Genomic DNA, 17,777 nt, shown 5'->3' with positions numbered 1-17,777 from the left:
TGCTGGGCGAGAGGACATTTTGCCTTTTGAGTTTAGTATACCTAAAACTGAATTCAGGTCATGTGCCTTTGTTTTCAGGAAGCCCCTTCATCTTATGGGAGCAAAAAGCTTTGGTAAAGCAATTTCTGTGTATTTAAAGCATGAAGCCTTGATGGGAGTTCTATGTGCCACTCTCTAAATCCTAGAGTCTTTCGTCTTTTGGCATCCCATTCATTGTTTTGCAGGCTAAGCATTGCCCTTCCACTCTGCTTTTGCCATAACTATTTCCTAAAATTGCACTCAGTGTGCTCACCTCGTTCCGAAGACTGACACTGGGGAGAGGTACCATTCGCTGACCACATCTCTCAGTAGGACGAGCGACATAGGCACTCACCTTTCCTCCCATCTCGGGCATTACGGTGCATTAGCGGAGACCCGTGCGTGCCTCTCCCTCAGTGCATTTTTCAAGCGTCTCCCCGTTGTCCTTCTCGCCTTGGTGGGGCCGAGGGAGCTGACCGGGACCGCACTTCGAGGAAGGCAACTGCTGGGCGCTGGTGGCCCGGGACCAGGCCCCCCCACCTAGGCCTCAGCCCGGGGCGCAGGCCCGGGGGAAGCGAAAGCCCCGGGGGGGAGGCCCCCGGCCGAGCTCCCCCCGCACAGCTCGGCGCGGGGAGCTCGGCCGGGGGCCTCCCCCCCAAGAACAGCCCGAAGCCCGGCTCGTCCGGCCCCGCTGCGCTCCCTTCCCGGCCCCGCGGCGGATGCCGCGCCAGCCGCTGCCGGCAGGTGGCGCCGCAGTGCCGCCGGCGCGGCGCGCTGACCTCGGCGCGGGGGAACCTCGGGGGCCGAGCCTGGCGGGGAGAGGAGGAGGGGCAGGCGGGAGGGGAGCGGAGCGGAGCGGGCAGTGCCGCTCGCTCCGTGCCCCTGCGTGCGTGTGTGTGTGAGAGCGGGCGGGCGTGTGCGTGCGTGGCGAGCCGGCTGTATATAGAGGATGTGCCGCTGCATGGCTCGCCCCGGCCGCTGCCGCGCCAGGTCTCTCCTCGGGCGCCCGTGAAGCCTCTTCGCCCTCGCCGCCTGGGCAGCCGCTTGGTTGCCCGCTGTAGGCGCGCCGAGCGCAGCTGCCGGCCGCTCTCTCGGAGCCGTTTCCGGCGCCCCGGCGTCCCTACCGAGGCGGCCGCCTCCCGCGGCTTCTCCGCTCCGGGGGAGAGAGCGTCAATGCGGTGCAAATGGCCGGGGCACAGCCAGGGGTGCACGCTCTCCAGCTCAAGCCCGTCTGCGTCTCCGACACCCTGAAGAAAGGCATCAAATTCGTCAAGTGGGACGATGTGAGTAGCTTCCCCCCCTCGCCGCGCCCCACACGGGGCAGAGCGGCAGGGGCACGGCGGGGTTATGCAACGCGCAGGGCGCATCGATCGGGCAGGAGGGCTTCAGCACACATGTTGCGGCCGGCCGGGGCCGCGGTCGGCCCGGCCTGGCCCTGCCCCTGCGAGGCAGCGGGGAGCCGGGGCGGGCCGTCCCGCGGGGCGCTGTGCGCGCCTCGCCCGGTGCGGAGGGCAGGTGTGAGGCGGCGGGGCCGTCCCACGGCGGGAGTTGAGTTGGCGGCCGGTCGGGGACGGTCGCGGTGAGTGGTGATAGGTGCCCCCCGCCCCGGCTGGGCGGTCGCCGTGTGGAGTCCGGGCCGAGCCGAAAGGCGGTGTTAAACCGCCGGCCGTCTGCCGGGCGAACTTTCTCCAAAGGTTCTTCCGGCTCACTTCTTTTGGCCGGTGCGAGCTGTGTTGAGCTGGCTCCCGTCGCGAGCGTCTTCCTCTCCTGCCTCCCTTGTTTTATTGTGCACGTTGCCATCTCTGTCGCTGTAACGTAGTTGTTTCAACCTGTTCCCTATCTCTCTTGTTCCATCTCCTGTTTCCTTCTCCCGACTTCTTTCCTTCCTTCTGGCTCCTGCCCTTCCCTTTGTCTCTCTGTCTCTGGGGGGTTTGTCAAGCCCTGGACACATTCTCCCAGGGCTTGCTGTTTGGGTACCCGTGCTCATCTTTCTTCTTCTGCAGAAGGCACTCTTCTTTATTGGCTCATTAGGGCATGAGATTTGCCTCAAAATCATATCTGCTTTCCCCTCGTCCCAACGCTTTACACTTGTATTGCCTCACATAGAGAGGAGTGGGGTTTTCACTTCCCCTTTGGTAGCGCAGCTATTCGGCAGCTGGGATTTCTTTCTTCACTTGCAGGCTGTGCCCAGGACTGTTTCAGAGAAAGGTAGCCTTTCTCTGTTCAGCTTTCCCCTTCTCAGAGCATGAAAGTAAGCCTGCTGTGCTGCAGAGAAGAAAACCAGAAAGGACAAGTCCTCTGCTAGCCTTGCTCCTGCAATAGGACATTGGGTGTTTGTGTCTCAGTTGTGCATGGAGGAGGGGGTACCCCTAAAAGTCTGTCTGTGAATGGTGTCTGGAGACAGAGGGGCATAGTGAGACTCAAGCTGTGGTAGAGAAGTGGTTGGGAAGGAAGGCAGGTAGTTTGAATGTCAGGAGAATTGTTGAGGATAACTTGCTTGGAGAGCCTTGATGCAGCTCTCATTTTTGCTGCAAATTCAGCTGTGCTGAAGACATCCACAGCAACAACTGGAGGGACAACAGAGAGAGAGGGAGAAGGAGCAGTTCATGTGTCTAACAACTCTTCTTGTCTCATTATGTATCGCTGTTTTGCCATTGCTTTCAGCCTGTCCAGCGGCCAAATGTGTGAGCCTGACCTCTATAAACCTGTGATAAACACTCTCACAGAGGGAAAGAACACTAAGAAACTGAACAACTTGTAGTGTGAAATTTTATTTACAATAATAAGCTAACATATTTTTAATAAGCTCAGTGACCTGACCTTGTCTGCAGTAGTAAACATCGGCTTGACACAGGTTATTCATATTCGGAACTAAGCTTGTCTGAGAAACTGTTTTCCTTCGGTTGATATTTTCCTCAGTGTAGGAAAAGGCAGCATAACCTCAGCCTTGTCATTGCAGTTATTGTTTTATATTTGGTAAGCTACCAAGAAATTTCCACAGGTATATGCAGAGGTCGAGTTAATGGTGATTTAAGTCTCCAGACTGGAAGTCTAAGCAATTAGGCAACAGTTTAAATTATTAGTTTAAGTGCTATTTCTTAAGCAGTATATTGTATACATAGAATTTGAAGGAGAAGAGATGTTCTCCATGCACAGTGGATGTTTAGTGGCTAACCTGTCTGCTTTAGACTAACTGGAAAAAAGATTTTTCAGTGGTAAACCTAAAGGCTGCAGTAATAAAATACAGCTAAATTCTCTTTATGTGCGTCAGGTGAAAAGTGTTACTCAGCAATACACAGGTATTACCTGGAATGTGTGACTGAGATGAGAAAGAGTCCTGTTGTGTTTAGTGAGTGCTTTCATCAGCAACCTTGTGAAAGTTGATGCGTATTTAGCCACGCTGTGTGATGAAGAGTACTAGGATTAACTCGTTGTTGACCATGCATTGTGTGTGTATGAATGCATTTCCCAGCCACCAGCCCCACTGTCTTGCCTGTAGTGTTTCTTCTCAGTGGTGGAAGCCCCACAAAATCAAAGATTTCAAGGGAAATGAATCTCATTTGGCACTCTGGCTGTAAGAAGGTCTTCAGATGAATGCATGTTCGGTGACTTTGAAAAGTATTTGCCATTGAGTAGCCAATCACCACTTCAGAGTCTTTGTTTTCTATCAAATTAATCTGCTTGAAGGGTTTTTAAAAAAATGATTATTATTAATCTGCACCTCTGTGGTCTCTCATGTAAATAGGCATGCACAAACTCTCCAGTGAAACACTAGGCTGTAATGAGAAATAGTAAACTACAAAATGTAACAGTAAAATAGAATGGACCATAACGAGTACTTTGGATCTGCTGTGCTAAGAGGGCTGTTGAGAAAAGTGAGGCTCACATACTGCTGTTTATTACGCACCGTTTTCTATTTACTGTTTCTGAGTGAGAACGGGAGTTCAGTTCTTCCACATCGCCTGTGCACTAGGGCAGCATTTGTTCCTGTCCAAGACGTACCCTTGTAGTACACTTCCCTGCTGTTTTGTTTTGCAGTTTAAAGATGGCTCTATTGACTTTGCTTCACATTTCATAAAGCAAAAGAGTGTTTTTGGTGAATTCCTATGACTTGTACGAAGTTTCAGCCCAAAGCAAAATTTTTCCAGCTGAGTTATAAGCCACTGAAAAGTAGCGTTTTTTAAATGGGAATGCTGGAAGGATTTAAACCAGAGCATGAGAGGCGTGTAAGGAATTTCATGGTGTATAGAGTAACAGTTGTTAAAGAATGTGTTTGCCAGCTTTTAGAAGGATGCCACAGCGTGGTGTGCAGAACAATCCGACAAAAGCTGTAGAGATACAGACTTTAAAACTGATCCACCCATGGACTTCCCATCCTGAGCATCTAATAGCTCTGTGCCTAATTAGTAACTCTGAGGCTGCTAATAAGCAGATGTGGTACTGATGTTGTTATACAGACCTCCTCCCTGAGGAGCAGCAGTGATGTCTGCTACATGGTACGCATGAACCTCATCCAGTGCCTGCTGCCGCTTTGCCCCCCGCCCCGTAATGATGATCCAGTTTGAAAGAGAAACGCCTTGCCTGAGCTTTGCTCAGAGAAGAGGAAGAGGTTATGTCAGCCATTCAGGATCACATAACAGGCAGGTGGAAGGCAAGCAGCTCAGGAGGCTTGAAATTCCACTTCCTCTATGGACCATCTTCGGTTTCTGAATTGTAAAAGCATTAGGATCAATTAAAAATTTCCAGCTTTGCAAGACAAGTCACAGTTTTGTGCATCGGGATTGGATGTAATATCACTTACGCCATCCAATGCCTGATACAGTCTATTAACAAATTCCATTTTGGATCAGGATATAAAGCACTAAAGTCAAACAGATGATTGTTGTCCTATAACTTTGCTTTTCCTCACGTTGTTTTATTCTGTAACAGTATTACAGGACGGAAAACAAATTTTAGAATTAACTCTTGTTCTTGATGTGTAGATTGGATTCACAAGGCACTGAACAGAAATAGCTGATATTTGAATAGGTGAAAGATAAAAGTGACTGGTTGCTTAAGTGTTTTTTTTGTGAATGTATGCACATGTGTGTCTGGTTTAAGGTGCTAGTTGGCTGAGCACTTGCTTCTTCAAGTGATGTTTCTTCATGCTGTTGTCAGTTGGGCCTTTATAACCACTTCTCCCTTACTACTGGGAAGAGACTCTGAGTCTCTTAAGTACTGGTCTGGTCTTTGAACAGTTGCAGTCTTTTATTCCTAGAGAAAAGCAATAGCTGTGAGAGGGAAAGCTTAAAGAAGTCTGCTGTAGTGAAACCCAGGTTATAATCGCTCTTCCTGATGAGAGTTTTAAAAAGGTTAAATAAATAAATAAAAAGGATGCAATTGAGTCCATGGGTGAAGCTTTTTTGTAGGGGGTTGAACTTAATGTAGCAGAATGTGTTGTTAGCTGAGAAGGTTAATGAAACCTGAGTGTAAAGGGCAGCTTCTCTCAGGACTGATCTGACATCTGAAGGGGCTGAAACCTGCCTTGGCTGTCTTTTTTCCTTTATTTTTCTCTGGCCTGTAGTGGGAACAAGGCAGACATAACTGAGTTAACAAATAGCTCAACAGCTAGAGCACAGCTGAACTGAAGTTTTCTAAGAGCGGTAATTGGGACACTGAAGCCAGTTAATATGATGGTGTATATTAAAAAATAGATTTGTTTTAAGTTCTTGCTTAAAGGCTTTCTTATCTTCAATAGTGATAATATGTACTTTGCATAAAGAATTTGACTGGTCTCTCTATGACTTACACTATTTACTTTTACTTGCATGTTAACTATATCAGTAAGGTAATGTAACTGTACCTAAATTGAGGGACGTGATTCCAATTTTATAGCCATATATTTTTTCTAAATATTTAGTTACGAAACAAACCTCTTGATAAGTAGTGTTGTTTAGTGGCTACAGCACTTCACCAGGTATTCCAGTGAGCAGCAGAATTGAACCCAGGTCTTTTAAGTTCTATTTTAATGCCTTTCTCTCGGAGCACTTCTTTGTCTTTAAAAGACATTTTTGAGCTCAGATGGTAAGTGCTATGTAAAGTTTTTGGGCTTCTTTGTTTAAAATTTTCTAAAGAAGATTATCAAGTGTATGAGATACATCCCCTTTAACCTTACAAGTAAATATAATGTCAGAGTATTATTATTATGGATAAGCTGAAGTCAAACAAAGACAAGACCTGGAATTATCAGAAGTGATTTTAAGATGTTGATGCTCAGGTAACTTTTTTTTTTTCCCTGCCTTTTTTTTTTTTTTCTTTAAACACTGCATAAGTCTGTCACTACAGTACATTACTGAGGCCATGCAAAATGAACAACCATTGTTCTGTGCATATAAAACTGAAACAATAAACTGAAAAGAGTTTATTTTTTCTGAATGTTTTCAGTCTGAAGGGAAGTTAGTCCAACATTCTAGAGTTTTTGTTTTTTTTTTCTTTTTTTGTTGCTAATCTTTATGTAATAGACAAATACCAGCTCTGTGCTATATAAAAATGTTATATCTAAATGAGTAGAAGTTGTGGTTTTGGTCTTTTGCAACATAGGAGCGTAGTCAGATTGAGTTTGAAATTTCTCAACAGTTAACATTTAGTAAAGGGGAAAGCCTGAACTTGATTATTGGAAAGCTCTTGCTAACTTTAGCTTGGCAGGGGGAGAAGATCTGGATCTGCTGCAAAATGGTTAGATGCCTTCCTCGGAAGATCTGGTGAAGACTTTGCATGGTTAAGTTGCGGATAACCTCTGTGGTGGTGGTGTGTCTGAGCCCTTTGGAGTGCTGGTAGATACTAGGGAAACTGAAAACCAGAAAACAACTCTTAAGTAAATGAGGAATTCTTTGTGAAAGGAAAGCTAACAGTGAATTTAAGCTGCGCACTGTATGCTTTCTTCGCTTGAATGTTTGAATGCTCAAGGCCTTTTTTTTAACAAAGACTGTAGTGAAATAGAGTTTAATCATTGTGGAGTCTTTTATCTATTATGAAGTAAATGCTTCATAAGCAGTTTTTAGTTTATTTTCACAAGATCCATTAGATGACAGAATGTGTTCCCAATTGTACTGTTTTAGGTCCAAAAGGAGTCCAACATAAAAAAACTACTGATTTTTAATCTGTGATTAGATACCTTGGACCTAGTTTTCAGACTGCATAGCACCATACAGTCAGATGTTGAGAATGCCTCCCCAGTGACTTCAGATGAATTTGGGCTCAGCATCTCTGAAAATTAGAAAATGAAATGTGGAAATACAATTCCAGTATTCCTTTAAAAACAGAATACAGCATTTACACCCACAAACAGACTGGTTTAAATGATTTGCTGAGCATCACATAAGAACACTCTGGCAGAGATAAGATCTTCCTGGTTGGCATTTGGCTACTTTTGCTATAATGTTTTCCCTTTATTCCTTCTTTCTTGACCTCATACTTTGCAACATCTACAACAAATGAGGACTCATGCAGACAAATCAAGACTACATGCAGTAAGGCTATAATAAGCCCAAGAGTATGGACATCCTGAGAAACAAGACAGGGTAGTCTGCTTCTGAGAAACAAATCCTGCTCAAGGTAGCTCTTTTAAACTTGCAGGAAGTTAATCTTTAATTAGCAGAATGGTGACTTCTGTCCTGTGGTGCCATCACCAAAGTTTCTCCAGGGTTTAACCACTCTAATAGTGAAGAATATTTTCCTGCATGTTCCTATTGAACAAGTGCGATTTCATTTTACGGGTCCTGTAAACTCAATTCCAGTTTTGATTTTTTTTTTTTTTGTCCTGCTTCCTCCAGCACTCATTTCACCTTCTCCAACATTTCCTTCTTGCAGTCTGTTCCGTTCCATGGCAGATTTGGTTCTTCTGCCCTCAGTAAAAGAGGGCATCTTTACCCGTCCGGATTATTTCAGGGGTTCATTGCAAACCTGGGGGATGGGTACTCTCTCCCTCTCACTCGTAGTTCAGCTGTCAGCCTGAAGAAATTCATAGTGCTAATTGTTTGGGTAATCCTGCTTAGTTCCAGTCTGAGTACACCCAGTGTATTATGGAATTTAACAGCTAATATATCTGCTGACCATGCATAAACTGTGGGTTTGCTATCCCTTCTCCTTTGCTCCTTCTCCGCTCCTCCAAGCCTGTAATCCCTCTGGCTTGTGGGGTGGTGAGAAAACTCTTTGCAGGGATGCTCACCACACCTCTCCCGCAGTCTTACACCCTTGCTCAACCAGAGTTCAAGCCCTTTTGCCAAAGTGAAAGAGAAGTTGCAGAATATTTTGCCTTTGCCAGAAACAATCTGTATTTCTTAGCTTTGTGTTTGGAAGCAGTTTGGCAGAAATTTTCCAGGAGAAAGTGCAAGCAAATGGAATAATGATGTGTGTAAAAAGTTTTCTGGTTATATTTGGGGATGTTCGATGTCTCAAAATCTGAGGCAAAATGAGGAAACAACGGTCTGGCTTAATAAGGCTTTGCTGTGAGCCCCATCTATTGGAAGAGCTGAAGATAAAGGCTGGTCTGCTTTTCTTTTTAAAATCTGTTGATGTGAATTTTGACTGCAACTGTTTCTAAGAAACATTGTCATTATCTGTATATGATTTATTGAAACATGTACTCATCTGACTCATGGTCTTGCTGGTTGACAAGGTACATGTAGATTTTCATTCCTGTGTAGGTACTTTTAAGATCCATTAGGAACTTTTCATCTATGGTGGGATTGACCCGATACTTGCATTGCAGGCACACTACTCCCAGCCTGTGATGTCCTCTGATCATTTTAACATTGACCTGTGCTCAGCACAAAACACAGCAGCAATACTGTTACTCTGTTGCCTTAATACATACTGAGTAAAGTGCAGGGAGTTTTGGGAGCAAGGGCCAAATCCTGGGATGTAGGTGGCAGAGTGGGGCACCCTTATGTAGCCTCGTGTCTCTTCAGGTCTTACCAGTGACAGTTGAGGAGTAGGGTAGAAGGCTCCATCCCTCGTGGCTGGATGCACAGCCTGGTCATGGGGGTGCTCTGAGGATTAGGAAGCATGGGTGTACAGTCAGAAAGGAACTAAACCAAGGTTTCCACCCTCTTCACTGTTTGGTTTTGTATGATAGTTTTTATTGGTCAGTAATATTAAAATGGAGGTGGCACTTTTTGCTTGCAGATGTTAGATGTAGTCTAGGGGACCCACACTTAAAATCAGACCTTGAAAGGGTTACCTGGCAGGCACTTAAATATGGATTTGTCCATTGATCTTCTGTGCCAGTGTTCCGCTGTGCCTGGTTGGTAAAGATCCCGGAGTCCTCTGTGCCACTTTGTGGGCATAAATTTGAAGCCTCTTTGTTTAAAAGTTTAAAATAAAGAATATTGCTAATGCAGGATCTGAGGTTGTACAGCCAGTTAGGAGGCAACTTAATAGAATAAGTACAGAACAACCACGTTACTCATTTGAGGCTGTGAAATTGGAGGAAAGTAGAGAATTGGCCCTAGGGTCAACAAATATAAAGGTGGGGGGCTTTTAAAGGTGAAGTTAGAAGCCCTTTAGAAAAATTATTTACTTGTTTAGACTGGTGTGATATGCAGCACACTGGGACTGCCAGGTTAGGGCCACACTAAGTCTTTCTATTCAAGGAATTTGCAATAGCAATCTGTTGGAAACCAAGCCACTACTTGGCACAAGCACCCACGGGTGGCATTTAAAAGGCCTGATAACCCACAATCATTTGCATCATTGACTGGGACACTGCCTTTCTCCCTCTCTTTCCTGGGCATGTCTGATTTTTGCCTTGGTCACCTCCTCTTGCTTCTTTTCTTACATACTTGGAAGTGTCCCAAGAATCTGGGGGGTCCTACCCAAAGGGCTGCTTGCTTTGTTGACATCCAGAGGATTGTAAGAGCTATGCCCCTACTAGACATTTAAATACATGTTAATTTCCAAACTTGTCAGCTTTAGAGGTGCACAACACTGACATTCCACTCCCCCCCCCCCCCCGTTTTATTCTCATGTTCTGGATCTGAGTGGGTTAGGGAAGAAATGAACATCTGCTCCCTATTTGTTTGTCCTTCAAGTTTTGTTTGTTTGGGTTGTTTTCCCTTTATCTGTTGTGTCCTGTCTGTTACCACCTTCTTCAGAGTTGTGCATGGTTGGTAAATCTGTTCAGGGGAGTTGCGAGATAGGTCAGTTCTTTGGGTGAGGAAATTGAATTAATGGGCTTCAGGATGCTCTCGTGAATGACTGCAGGTGTGTCTTCTGGGTAATAAATCACAGTTATTCCTATGTACTACAATAGTTTTTGTAAACAAAGGTACCAGACAATTGTCATTTGAAACGTTTCTATTTCAGAGCCTTGAACTGCTGCTCTTCTTGAATGTATACTGTATAAAGGGTTTTTCATGTATCTTTTTGATTGTTGCCTGCCCTTGCAAGCCCTGATTGCAGAGCAGTATAAAAGCAACAGACCTGTTCCACGTGACAAAGGACTCCGCATTAACGTGGAGCAGGGAGAAGGACTTGCAGAGCTGACTAGAGAGGTTTATTTCTGTTCCTCTACACCCAGAACTAAGGAGTGTGGCTTCTGGTGGCCGGGACTTGTGAGAGTTGTAATTAGCTTGTAAAATATATAAAACGTGCACCTGACTTCTATTGCTGCTATTAACTGTGTGGAAGAGTTCCTAAGACACGTTACACAGTTACATGTACAAAGTTATTCTCAGATCCTATGTTTGTATACAGTGTGACAGCGTGGGGTTCTTGTATTCATCAGCATGTTAATTGTGCTATACTTAATGTCAGAGTAGAATAGTTAATTCAGCAGAGGCTTTTTTTCTGATTTTAAAAACAAACAAACAAGCGACTTCCTGGACCACAGAGGGTCTTAAATTAAGACTCATCATTACCCCTGTCATGATGAGGTTTCCTTTATGTCACCTAATAGATATTGAAGGCTCTTTCCCCTCATCCTCCACTTTTTTGAGTCTAATTATAGTCAATACTTTACAACCCGCATCTACAAAAGTATTACTTTGGTAGCTGTATGTCTCCAGCACAGGCAAATCCAAACAGCTTTTGGGTTGAAGCAACTGGTCTGAAATGATTAACCAGCAAAATTGATTAATCCTAGACATAATTGCTTCATGCCTGTCTGTTTCCCATCACTTCCTTCTCCCCCCACCCCCCCACCCCGTAGTTGTGTATATCTCATCCAAAGGCAGAAGGACACTTAGTCTTTTTCTTTCCTCATTTTACATATTTACACACAGGCTGCATGGGACATAAGCTAAAAAAGGAGAGTTGCATCTCCAGAGCGGTTGGTTTTTGGTTTGTTTTTTTTTTTTTTCCTCTTTTTGAAAGGCAGAGGTTTAAGAACGCTTTTGTAGGAGCTTGTGGATACAGACAGCCAGTCAACATCTCTTCAGGGCCTGGCATATTTTAAAAATAAATTTACCTGTTGCACTCAAACAGTATCCAACTCTCAGGTGTACAAGATGCTAGAAACTATGGAGAAACAGGGAAGAAAAAAGATGGTACAAATTCTGTATGTCTGTTCTCTTAGGGGAAGTGCATACAACACTGTTTTCTTGTAATGAGGAAAAGAGAGGTCAGTGGTGCTTTGAATGAGCTCTGATCCCAGCTGGGACATTCCCATAGCACTGCTTGGCATTGGTACAGCCGCACTTGTTCCCAGCCTCTGAAAGCTCACATGGCACCCATTTGGGTGTCAGTGTACCTGTGGCACAATTAATCCACAGCCTGGATCTTCCAGTTATAAAGATAACTTTTACAGTCATATATGGGTTCCATCTTGTATTTCTTCTTAGTGTAGAACTTACTCTTCTGTTTATATTTCTCTTGTGCTGAGATAAAAATATGCTTCATGCTTGACTCCATTTTATTCTTTTACTTATTACCCTGCAGGCTTCTGACTGGTGCTGGGCCTGTCACTTAGCTTCTTTGGGTCTTGTTTTTTCTAGTTGTAAACCAGGAATAATTCGACTTCCCTGTTTCATGAATGCCCATTGCTGGGAGTTAGGTACTCTGTCACAAAGGACTGTACTGGTGGCATAATATAGACAAGTGTTATCTTATTGCATTGGAAATTGCACTTGCATAAGTTAGTTTTTACTTATTTATAATGTCACTTCCATCAACTTTATTTGCATTTAACACCCCCCCCCCACACACACACTTAAATATGTTTGATTTAAATTTGAACCTATTAGAGCCCATTTTTTCCTTCAAGGAATATAGACTGACCTCACATATTGCTGCTTTGGAAATAGGTGAATGCTAAAGCTTTAAAATACCTGTAACACTTCAACAGAAATATACATCCTTTTTGAGGAGGAATTGTGAGTTTAGCCTGGGTTCCTGTGGAGATAAGGCTTAGGCAGTTTTTCTGTCTGCTTGTCTTCTTACTCCTTTCTGTGCTCCCTCTGTAACTTTTAAATCCAGTTTGGCAAACAGGTAGAGGTCTCGAGACAACAGCATTTTTACAGATGTCATGAAAAATAGTAGAGGAAAGAGAGGAGGAAACCTATTAGGACCAGGCTGCACTGATGTCAATCATTGTTAGGCACCAGGGAATCCCGATGGGTGAGAGATGTAATGAATGCCCACCTGCAGAAAAGGCTTCATTTAAAGCTTGTATCTCCTGAGTCAGGTACCTGCTGTCAGTCAGAAGACACGAATATGTAGGTAACCAGGCTGCCTTACTTATAGTACTTAAAAATGTGCTTAGTTTTAAATGACCTGAGCTATGGATGTTACTAGAGTAGACAGGTTTTCAACTGATTTGGAGGTGGGGTGGAATATATATATTCCCTTTACTAAAATCTTCATAGTTTGATTGTAGAAAAAACAGAAAAGTACTAATGGATACTAACTGACAAAAGTCATAATGTAGTGGATGTTATTCCAGGTTTTCTAGGCAAATTCAGTCTTTGTATGTTAAAGTAAAGCTTATAGGCGTTTAGCTTTTGTCTGTATCTGAAGGTTAATTTGGATCGAGGTGGGCAGTGCACTTCTGATAACTATAGTACTTTACTGCGTGGGCTCTAGTTTGACTGTGTTATGTCTGTTTAACTTCATCTACTTTCAGCTTTTCTGGAGTAACTCCATGTGTTGATGAGTCTGGAGTTATTTAGTGCTGTCTTCTCAGTAATGGAAATACGTTATGTCAGAAAAATGGAAATTAGGCAGGTGATATTTAATTCTTTAGTGACATCTTGCTAGTGATACCTTCAGGGTAATTTCTAGATGTTGCAATTCATTAATATGGGTGGCAAAGTAGCTAGTACGTAACTGTGTTCTGTGTGCTGACATGGATTTTTTTTTTTGTCCTTTTTTTCTTTCAGGACTCCACTGTTGTGACTCCAATTATTCTCAGAACAGATCCACAGGGATTTTTCTTTTACTGGACAGATCAAAATAAGGTAAGAGAAAAGCTTCTTGTCCCAGAATGGTTCTTTCTGCTTTCTGTGGTGTGACGGGCAGGAATCAGGAGGCTTTGCATGCCAGTTCTGGCACAGCAGACAAGCATTACATCAGCGTATGTTCCTCTGCTCTTCTGGGAAGCAAATACAACAGGCCTGTGGCTCATGCCTGGTGCGCAGAATGTGGAGAGATGGATGGAAGACTTCGTAATTTTCAGCCATGTTAATGATCTGATGGCCAGCAATGTGTGTAATTGTCCTGATTTACAGGCAAGGATCCATTTGCGATGCTGTGGTGGTTCATAGCTGGCTTGTGGTTTCTCTGTCTTGCCTTCTGTACACTGAGGATTTGGGCTGTGGTGGGCGGCAGACCCAGAATTCCCAGAGGCCAGAGCTCCCTTTGAATTCTTCCTCCTGAACTGCCGTGTGCTCCCTGGCCATGCCTGGTGAGCCACGTCACTGAGTTCTTACTAATCTCCTAGCTGGACACACACTTTCTTTTAAAAACATTCCAGGATGCTTAGATAGCTATTATGGCTGGGGAGCTGTTGGGAAAGCTCATGGCCTGATTCATCATTGTGTTACTCCAGTTTCACATCTGTGTCACCCCTTGAAATCAGCCCTGTCATGTTTCCAGCTGTTGGAGACTGTGGAGCTGCACCAGGGTGACAGAGTATCAGTACCCTGAGCAGTTTCTTTCATATACCATATCAAACATGTAATAGGAAATCATTGTTGCAATTGTTATGGCAAAATACTGTATCAAAACTAGGAACTGAATGAGTTCCTCCTCTTTTTTTTTTTTTTTTTTTTTTTTTTTTACAGATGAATTTTCAAGTACTTATGAAATAAGTGCTTGTACCGGTTCCCTGTTGAAAATGGTGTTAGAACTTGGTAGTGCTTGAGCTTTGGCTTTGTGTTGGAGTATATGCCAAAATGACTAAATACATACTTGTAGTATTCTGGCTGTGAAAACCTGGTTTACCAGTTGTGTAGCTGTTTTTCAGGAGTTCCTGTTGATTTTATGTTTAGATACCAGTGCAAAAATTGCTTGAGGAGGTAGCAACCATTAAAAGTGCAGACTGAACAGGCAACTTGCTATTATGTTAGATCATGTTTATCTTCCTATGTTTGCTTTTTAGAGGAGATGGAGCACAGTTTTGAGTCAGTGTATTTGGAAGTTGTATCATGGAGTTATAATAAAAATCTTGTCTTTGCTTGTGCTTGTACAAGGTTGTGGTGCGTAATAGCAAGTTCATCTGTTGACAGTCCAGAGTTGTTAAATTACTGCCCAAAGAAGCAAATAGAATGCCCTCAGAATTTGAAGGCTATGTCTGATTTATGCCAGACCAGTACCTATGCCAGAACTCAGTGCAGTCTTCTGTTTTGTTCCTTCCCTTGCATAAACCAATTGTATAAGCTGAAAAATAACAGTGAACTTTGTAATAATAAATGGAAACCCAGAGTTGATTGGAGAGTTTATTTCGCTTTTAGTATATTTGGCACTAAGACCTCCTTCAGTTTCCTACTGTTGTCTGTAAAAACAATGTCTTGAAGCAATTCTGCGAAGAATAGCTATTTATAGAATTGTTGTTCTTGTATTCATGAAAAAAATGTATTTATAATGCTCAGAGCATTTTTTAAAAGGTTGGGTATTTGTACAAGAAACGTAAGTGTCAGTTTGATTTTTAAACTTGCAAATCAAGCCTCTGTAAAGGGCAACAAGAGGGATTTTTTTTCTGGTTAATAATTCATGACAACTAGGTGAAGCTTGTTTCTAAACCCCATCCTAGCAGTGTCTATTTAAAGAAAGTAAATATATTTCTATTGGGGTGCAAGAACCAGGAAGGAAATGCCACTTTCTGCTTTTGCAGAGAATGGTTGGGTTTATGTTTATTGTGAAATTACAAATATATTGAAAAAGGAGGTTATATAGGAAATTATCTTCATTTCCTTCTCTTGGTGTAAAGTCATCCTGTGATGACAGTGGAACTACATGAAGAAATAATACCAGGACAATACAATCCCTATGTGATCGCTTTCTCTTTTTTCCCCCTAGTTATTATTTCTTAAGCAATTGCTTTTGTCCTAACCAGGGCCTGGTTTTTTTCTGCATATGGAAGGATAGGCCTTGCTAAACAAAGTGGTGAACTGAAGCCTGCCTGCTAGCATCCTTGGTCAGATGCATTTTACTGGGAGCTGACCAGAAACAGGTGTGGAGATGAGGAATGAGTAGCAGTCATCTTTCTAGCATTTGACTGTCCTGTTACCAGACACTGTGCAAAGCAGTAAATTACTGCCTGGATAATGGTATGGCTTTTAAATTAGGAATCTGGCTCCTTTGGTTGCTGTTGCCTTATCAGTGAAGTTACACAAAAATTATGTGAGTCACTGAGGGGGGAACCAAAAGAAACACTCCCTTGTGCTGAATTTTTATTTAGCTTAGGGAACTGGTGTTTGTAGCTTTTGTGGCTTTAACTTGTTGGCTGATTGAGCTGCTTCTTGCATTGTTTTCCTGTTACCTTCCTTTGCTGTTTCTTCTCTGTTGCAGAGAAAGGAAAATAATATGTACATGTACAATGTAGTGCCTGCTGTCTAGCAGTGTATCTGGACAGTCTTTCGGATTGTTCTTTGTGCAGTCAGAGCTCAACGTTCCTGGTGAAGATACATGTTCGGTGCAGCCCTCTATCAGTGTCACTGATCCCATCCTGTAGTTCTCCATGAATCAGCAATCCCTCCAGGGTTTGCAGCCCAGTCAGTGAGTCTGGATAATGCTGGAGTCGAACAGGTGATGGGTCAAAAAGGCTGCCTATAAAGTCATTCTTACCAAGAAGTTATATATGTCTGACCGGTGTAGACTCTTAACTTGCTGTCCCCTGTAGCTTTCTGACAAGTAAGTTAGTAGCAAATTTCATAGTTTGCTTGCAGGAGCCATATGCTCTGAATAAATCATCCTGCGTCTGTAGTTTCAGTCTCATGAAGATCCATGCCACTTGCATTACACCACACATGAAAGACTGTAAGGATGGCCATTCTTGTGGTATGAGATACCAGTGGCAGCCAGGCCTAGCGGAGCCATCTTCTCATCATTTACTTCTAAGAGCAGGAACAGAACTTGGAAAGAAGGCAAACTGAAGAGGGAGAGAGCCCCCAGAAGCCTGCTTTGCAGCAGAATGGCCATCTGACAACTTACAGGCAAGGCAAACAGTAAACTAATTGCTCAAGATTCCTTCAATGCAAAATAAGTATCCATGTGCCTTGCTTGTTTCTTCATGACTGTGTGTGATTTGACCATTTAATTATGTTTGGGCTGGCTCTGATGTGTCCTGCCCAGTACCCAGGACCAGCACAACTGCTTTTGGATGTTAAAAAAAGCCGTATTAAAAAGTGGGTGATGAGACTTCTCTGTTTGAATGACTATCAGCAGAGTAAAGAGTAGCCAAGGATGAAAATGCATATAGGTTCTTCTGACCACGTGCCATTCCTCTTTGAATTTTATGTGCTCGGTTCACTGCCCATCCTAGTATGGTAATAGCTGCAATGAAGGTCTGTTAAGCAAGTTCATTTAAGCTCTGATCTTACAATTTGGTAATAATAATGTGGTATCCTGCAGTTTGACACACTGTGTATTTGCATATTTAAGTATATTTCACTGTCATGAGTAAAGATAATCCTCCAAAATAGTCATACGTAGCATTTTGCTATTTCCTGATAACAACGAGGAAATCTAAAACCTTTTGTTTTGAACACATGACAAGACAGCTTTCTGATGTTAATTATATTTTTCAGTACAAAATTCTTTTGTTGGTGAAGGTTCTGGAATATTTGCTTCATCTGTCTGCAGAGTGCTGGCTGATTTCATATTATTACTTGAATGATTCTCAACATGGGTTTTAAAAAAGAAAAATTAATTAATGTGACAAGCTAGCGTCTGTTACATATCTTATTGTTTCTGTAATATTCCTTAACTATAGCAAAACCAAGCAATATTCATTGCATTGTCATATTTTTATGACCTGACTAAAACATATCCCAGTTCCTGCTACTTTTTTAAAAATGGAATGCCATTTCTTCTATTTTTTCTTATTCTGGTCATAAGCATTGAAAAAAGATAAATTAAAACTCGACCAGGTGAAGAGAAAGTCTACTAGAGTAAAAAGGAGTGATAATAAAAAGCATTTCTTGGGAGATGAGAAGAGGCTGGAGGTGTTTGGTTTAGCCTAGCTAGCAAAGCCAAGCCAGAGAGAGACTGTGATTTCTGTCTATGCCTAAAGATATCAACAGAAGCATAGGCAGAGTAGGAGAAGAAATATGTATTGTCAGACA

At 43.1% G+C, this 17,777-nt stretch overlaps 1 protein-coding gene across 3 annotated transcripts in view; it reads left to right on the top strand.

Annotated features, from left to right (window-relative positions):
• Positions 1 to 860: 860 nt before the first annotated feature.
• The window catches only part of PLCB1 (phospholipase C beta 1), a 412,892-nt gene continuing 395,975 nt past the window's right edge, over positions 861 to 17,777 (top strand). For all 3 annotated transcript variants that reach the window (XM_069787592.1, XM_069787594.1, XM_069787593.1), the window contains exons 1-2: positions 861 to 1,301; positions 13,374 to 13,451. In XM_069787592.1, coding sequence (XP_069643693.1) covers positions 1,203 to 1,301; positions 13,374 to 13,451 — 177 coding nt within the window. In that variant the 5' untranslated portion in view covers positions 861 to 1,202. The remainder of the gene's footprint in view (positions 1,302 to 13,373; positions 13,452 to 17,777) is intronic.

This window comes from Haliaeetus albicilla, chromosome 7 (genome assembly GCF_947461875.1).
Source record: "Haliaeetus albicilla chromosome 7, bHalAlb1.1, whole genome shotgun sequence".
Taxonomy (NCBI): Eukaryota; Metazoa; Chordata; class Aves; order Accipitriformes; family Accipitridae; genus Haliaeetus; species Haliaeetus albicilla.
Note: the sequence above shows the minus strand (reverse complement) of the source record. Positions and strands in the feature narration are given on the sequence as shown.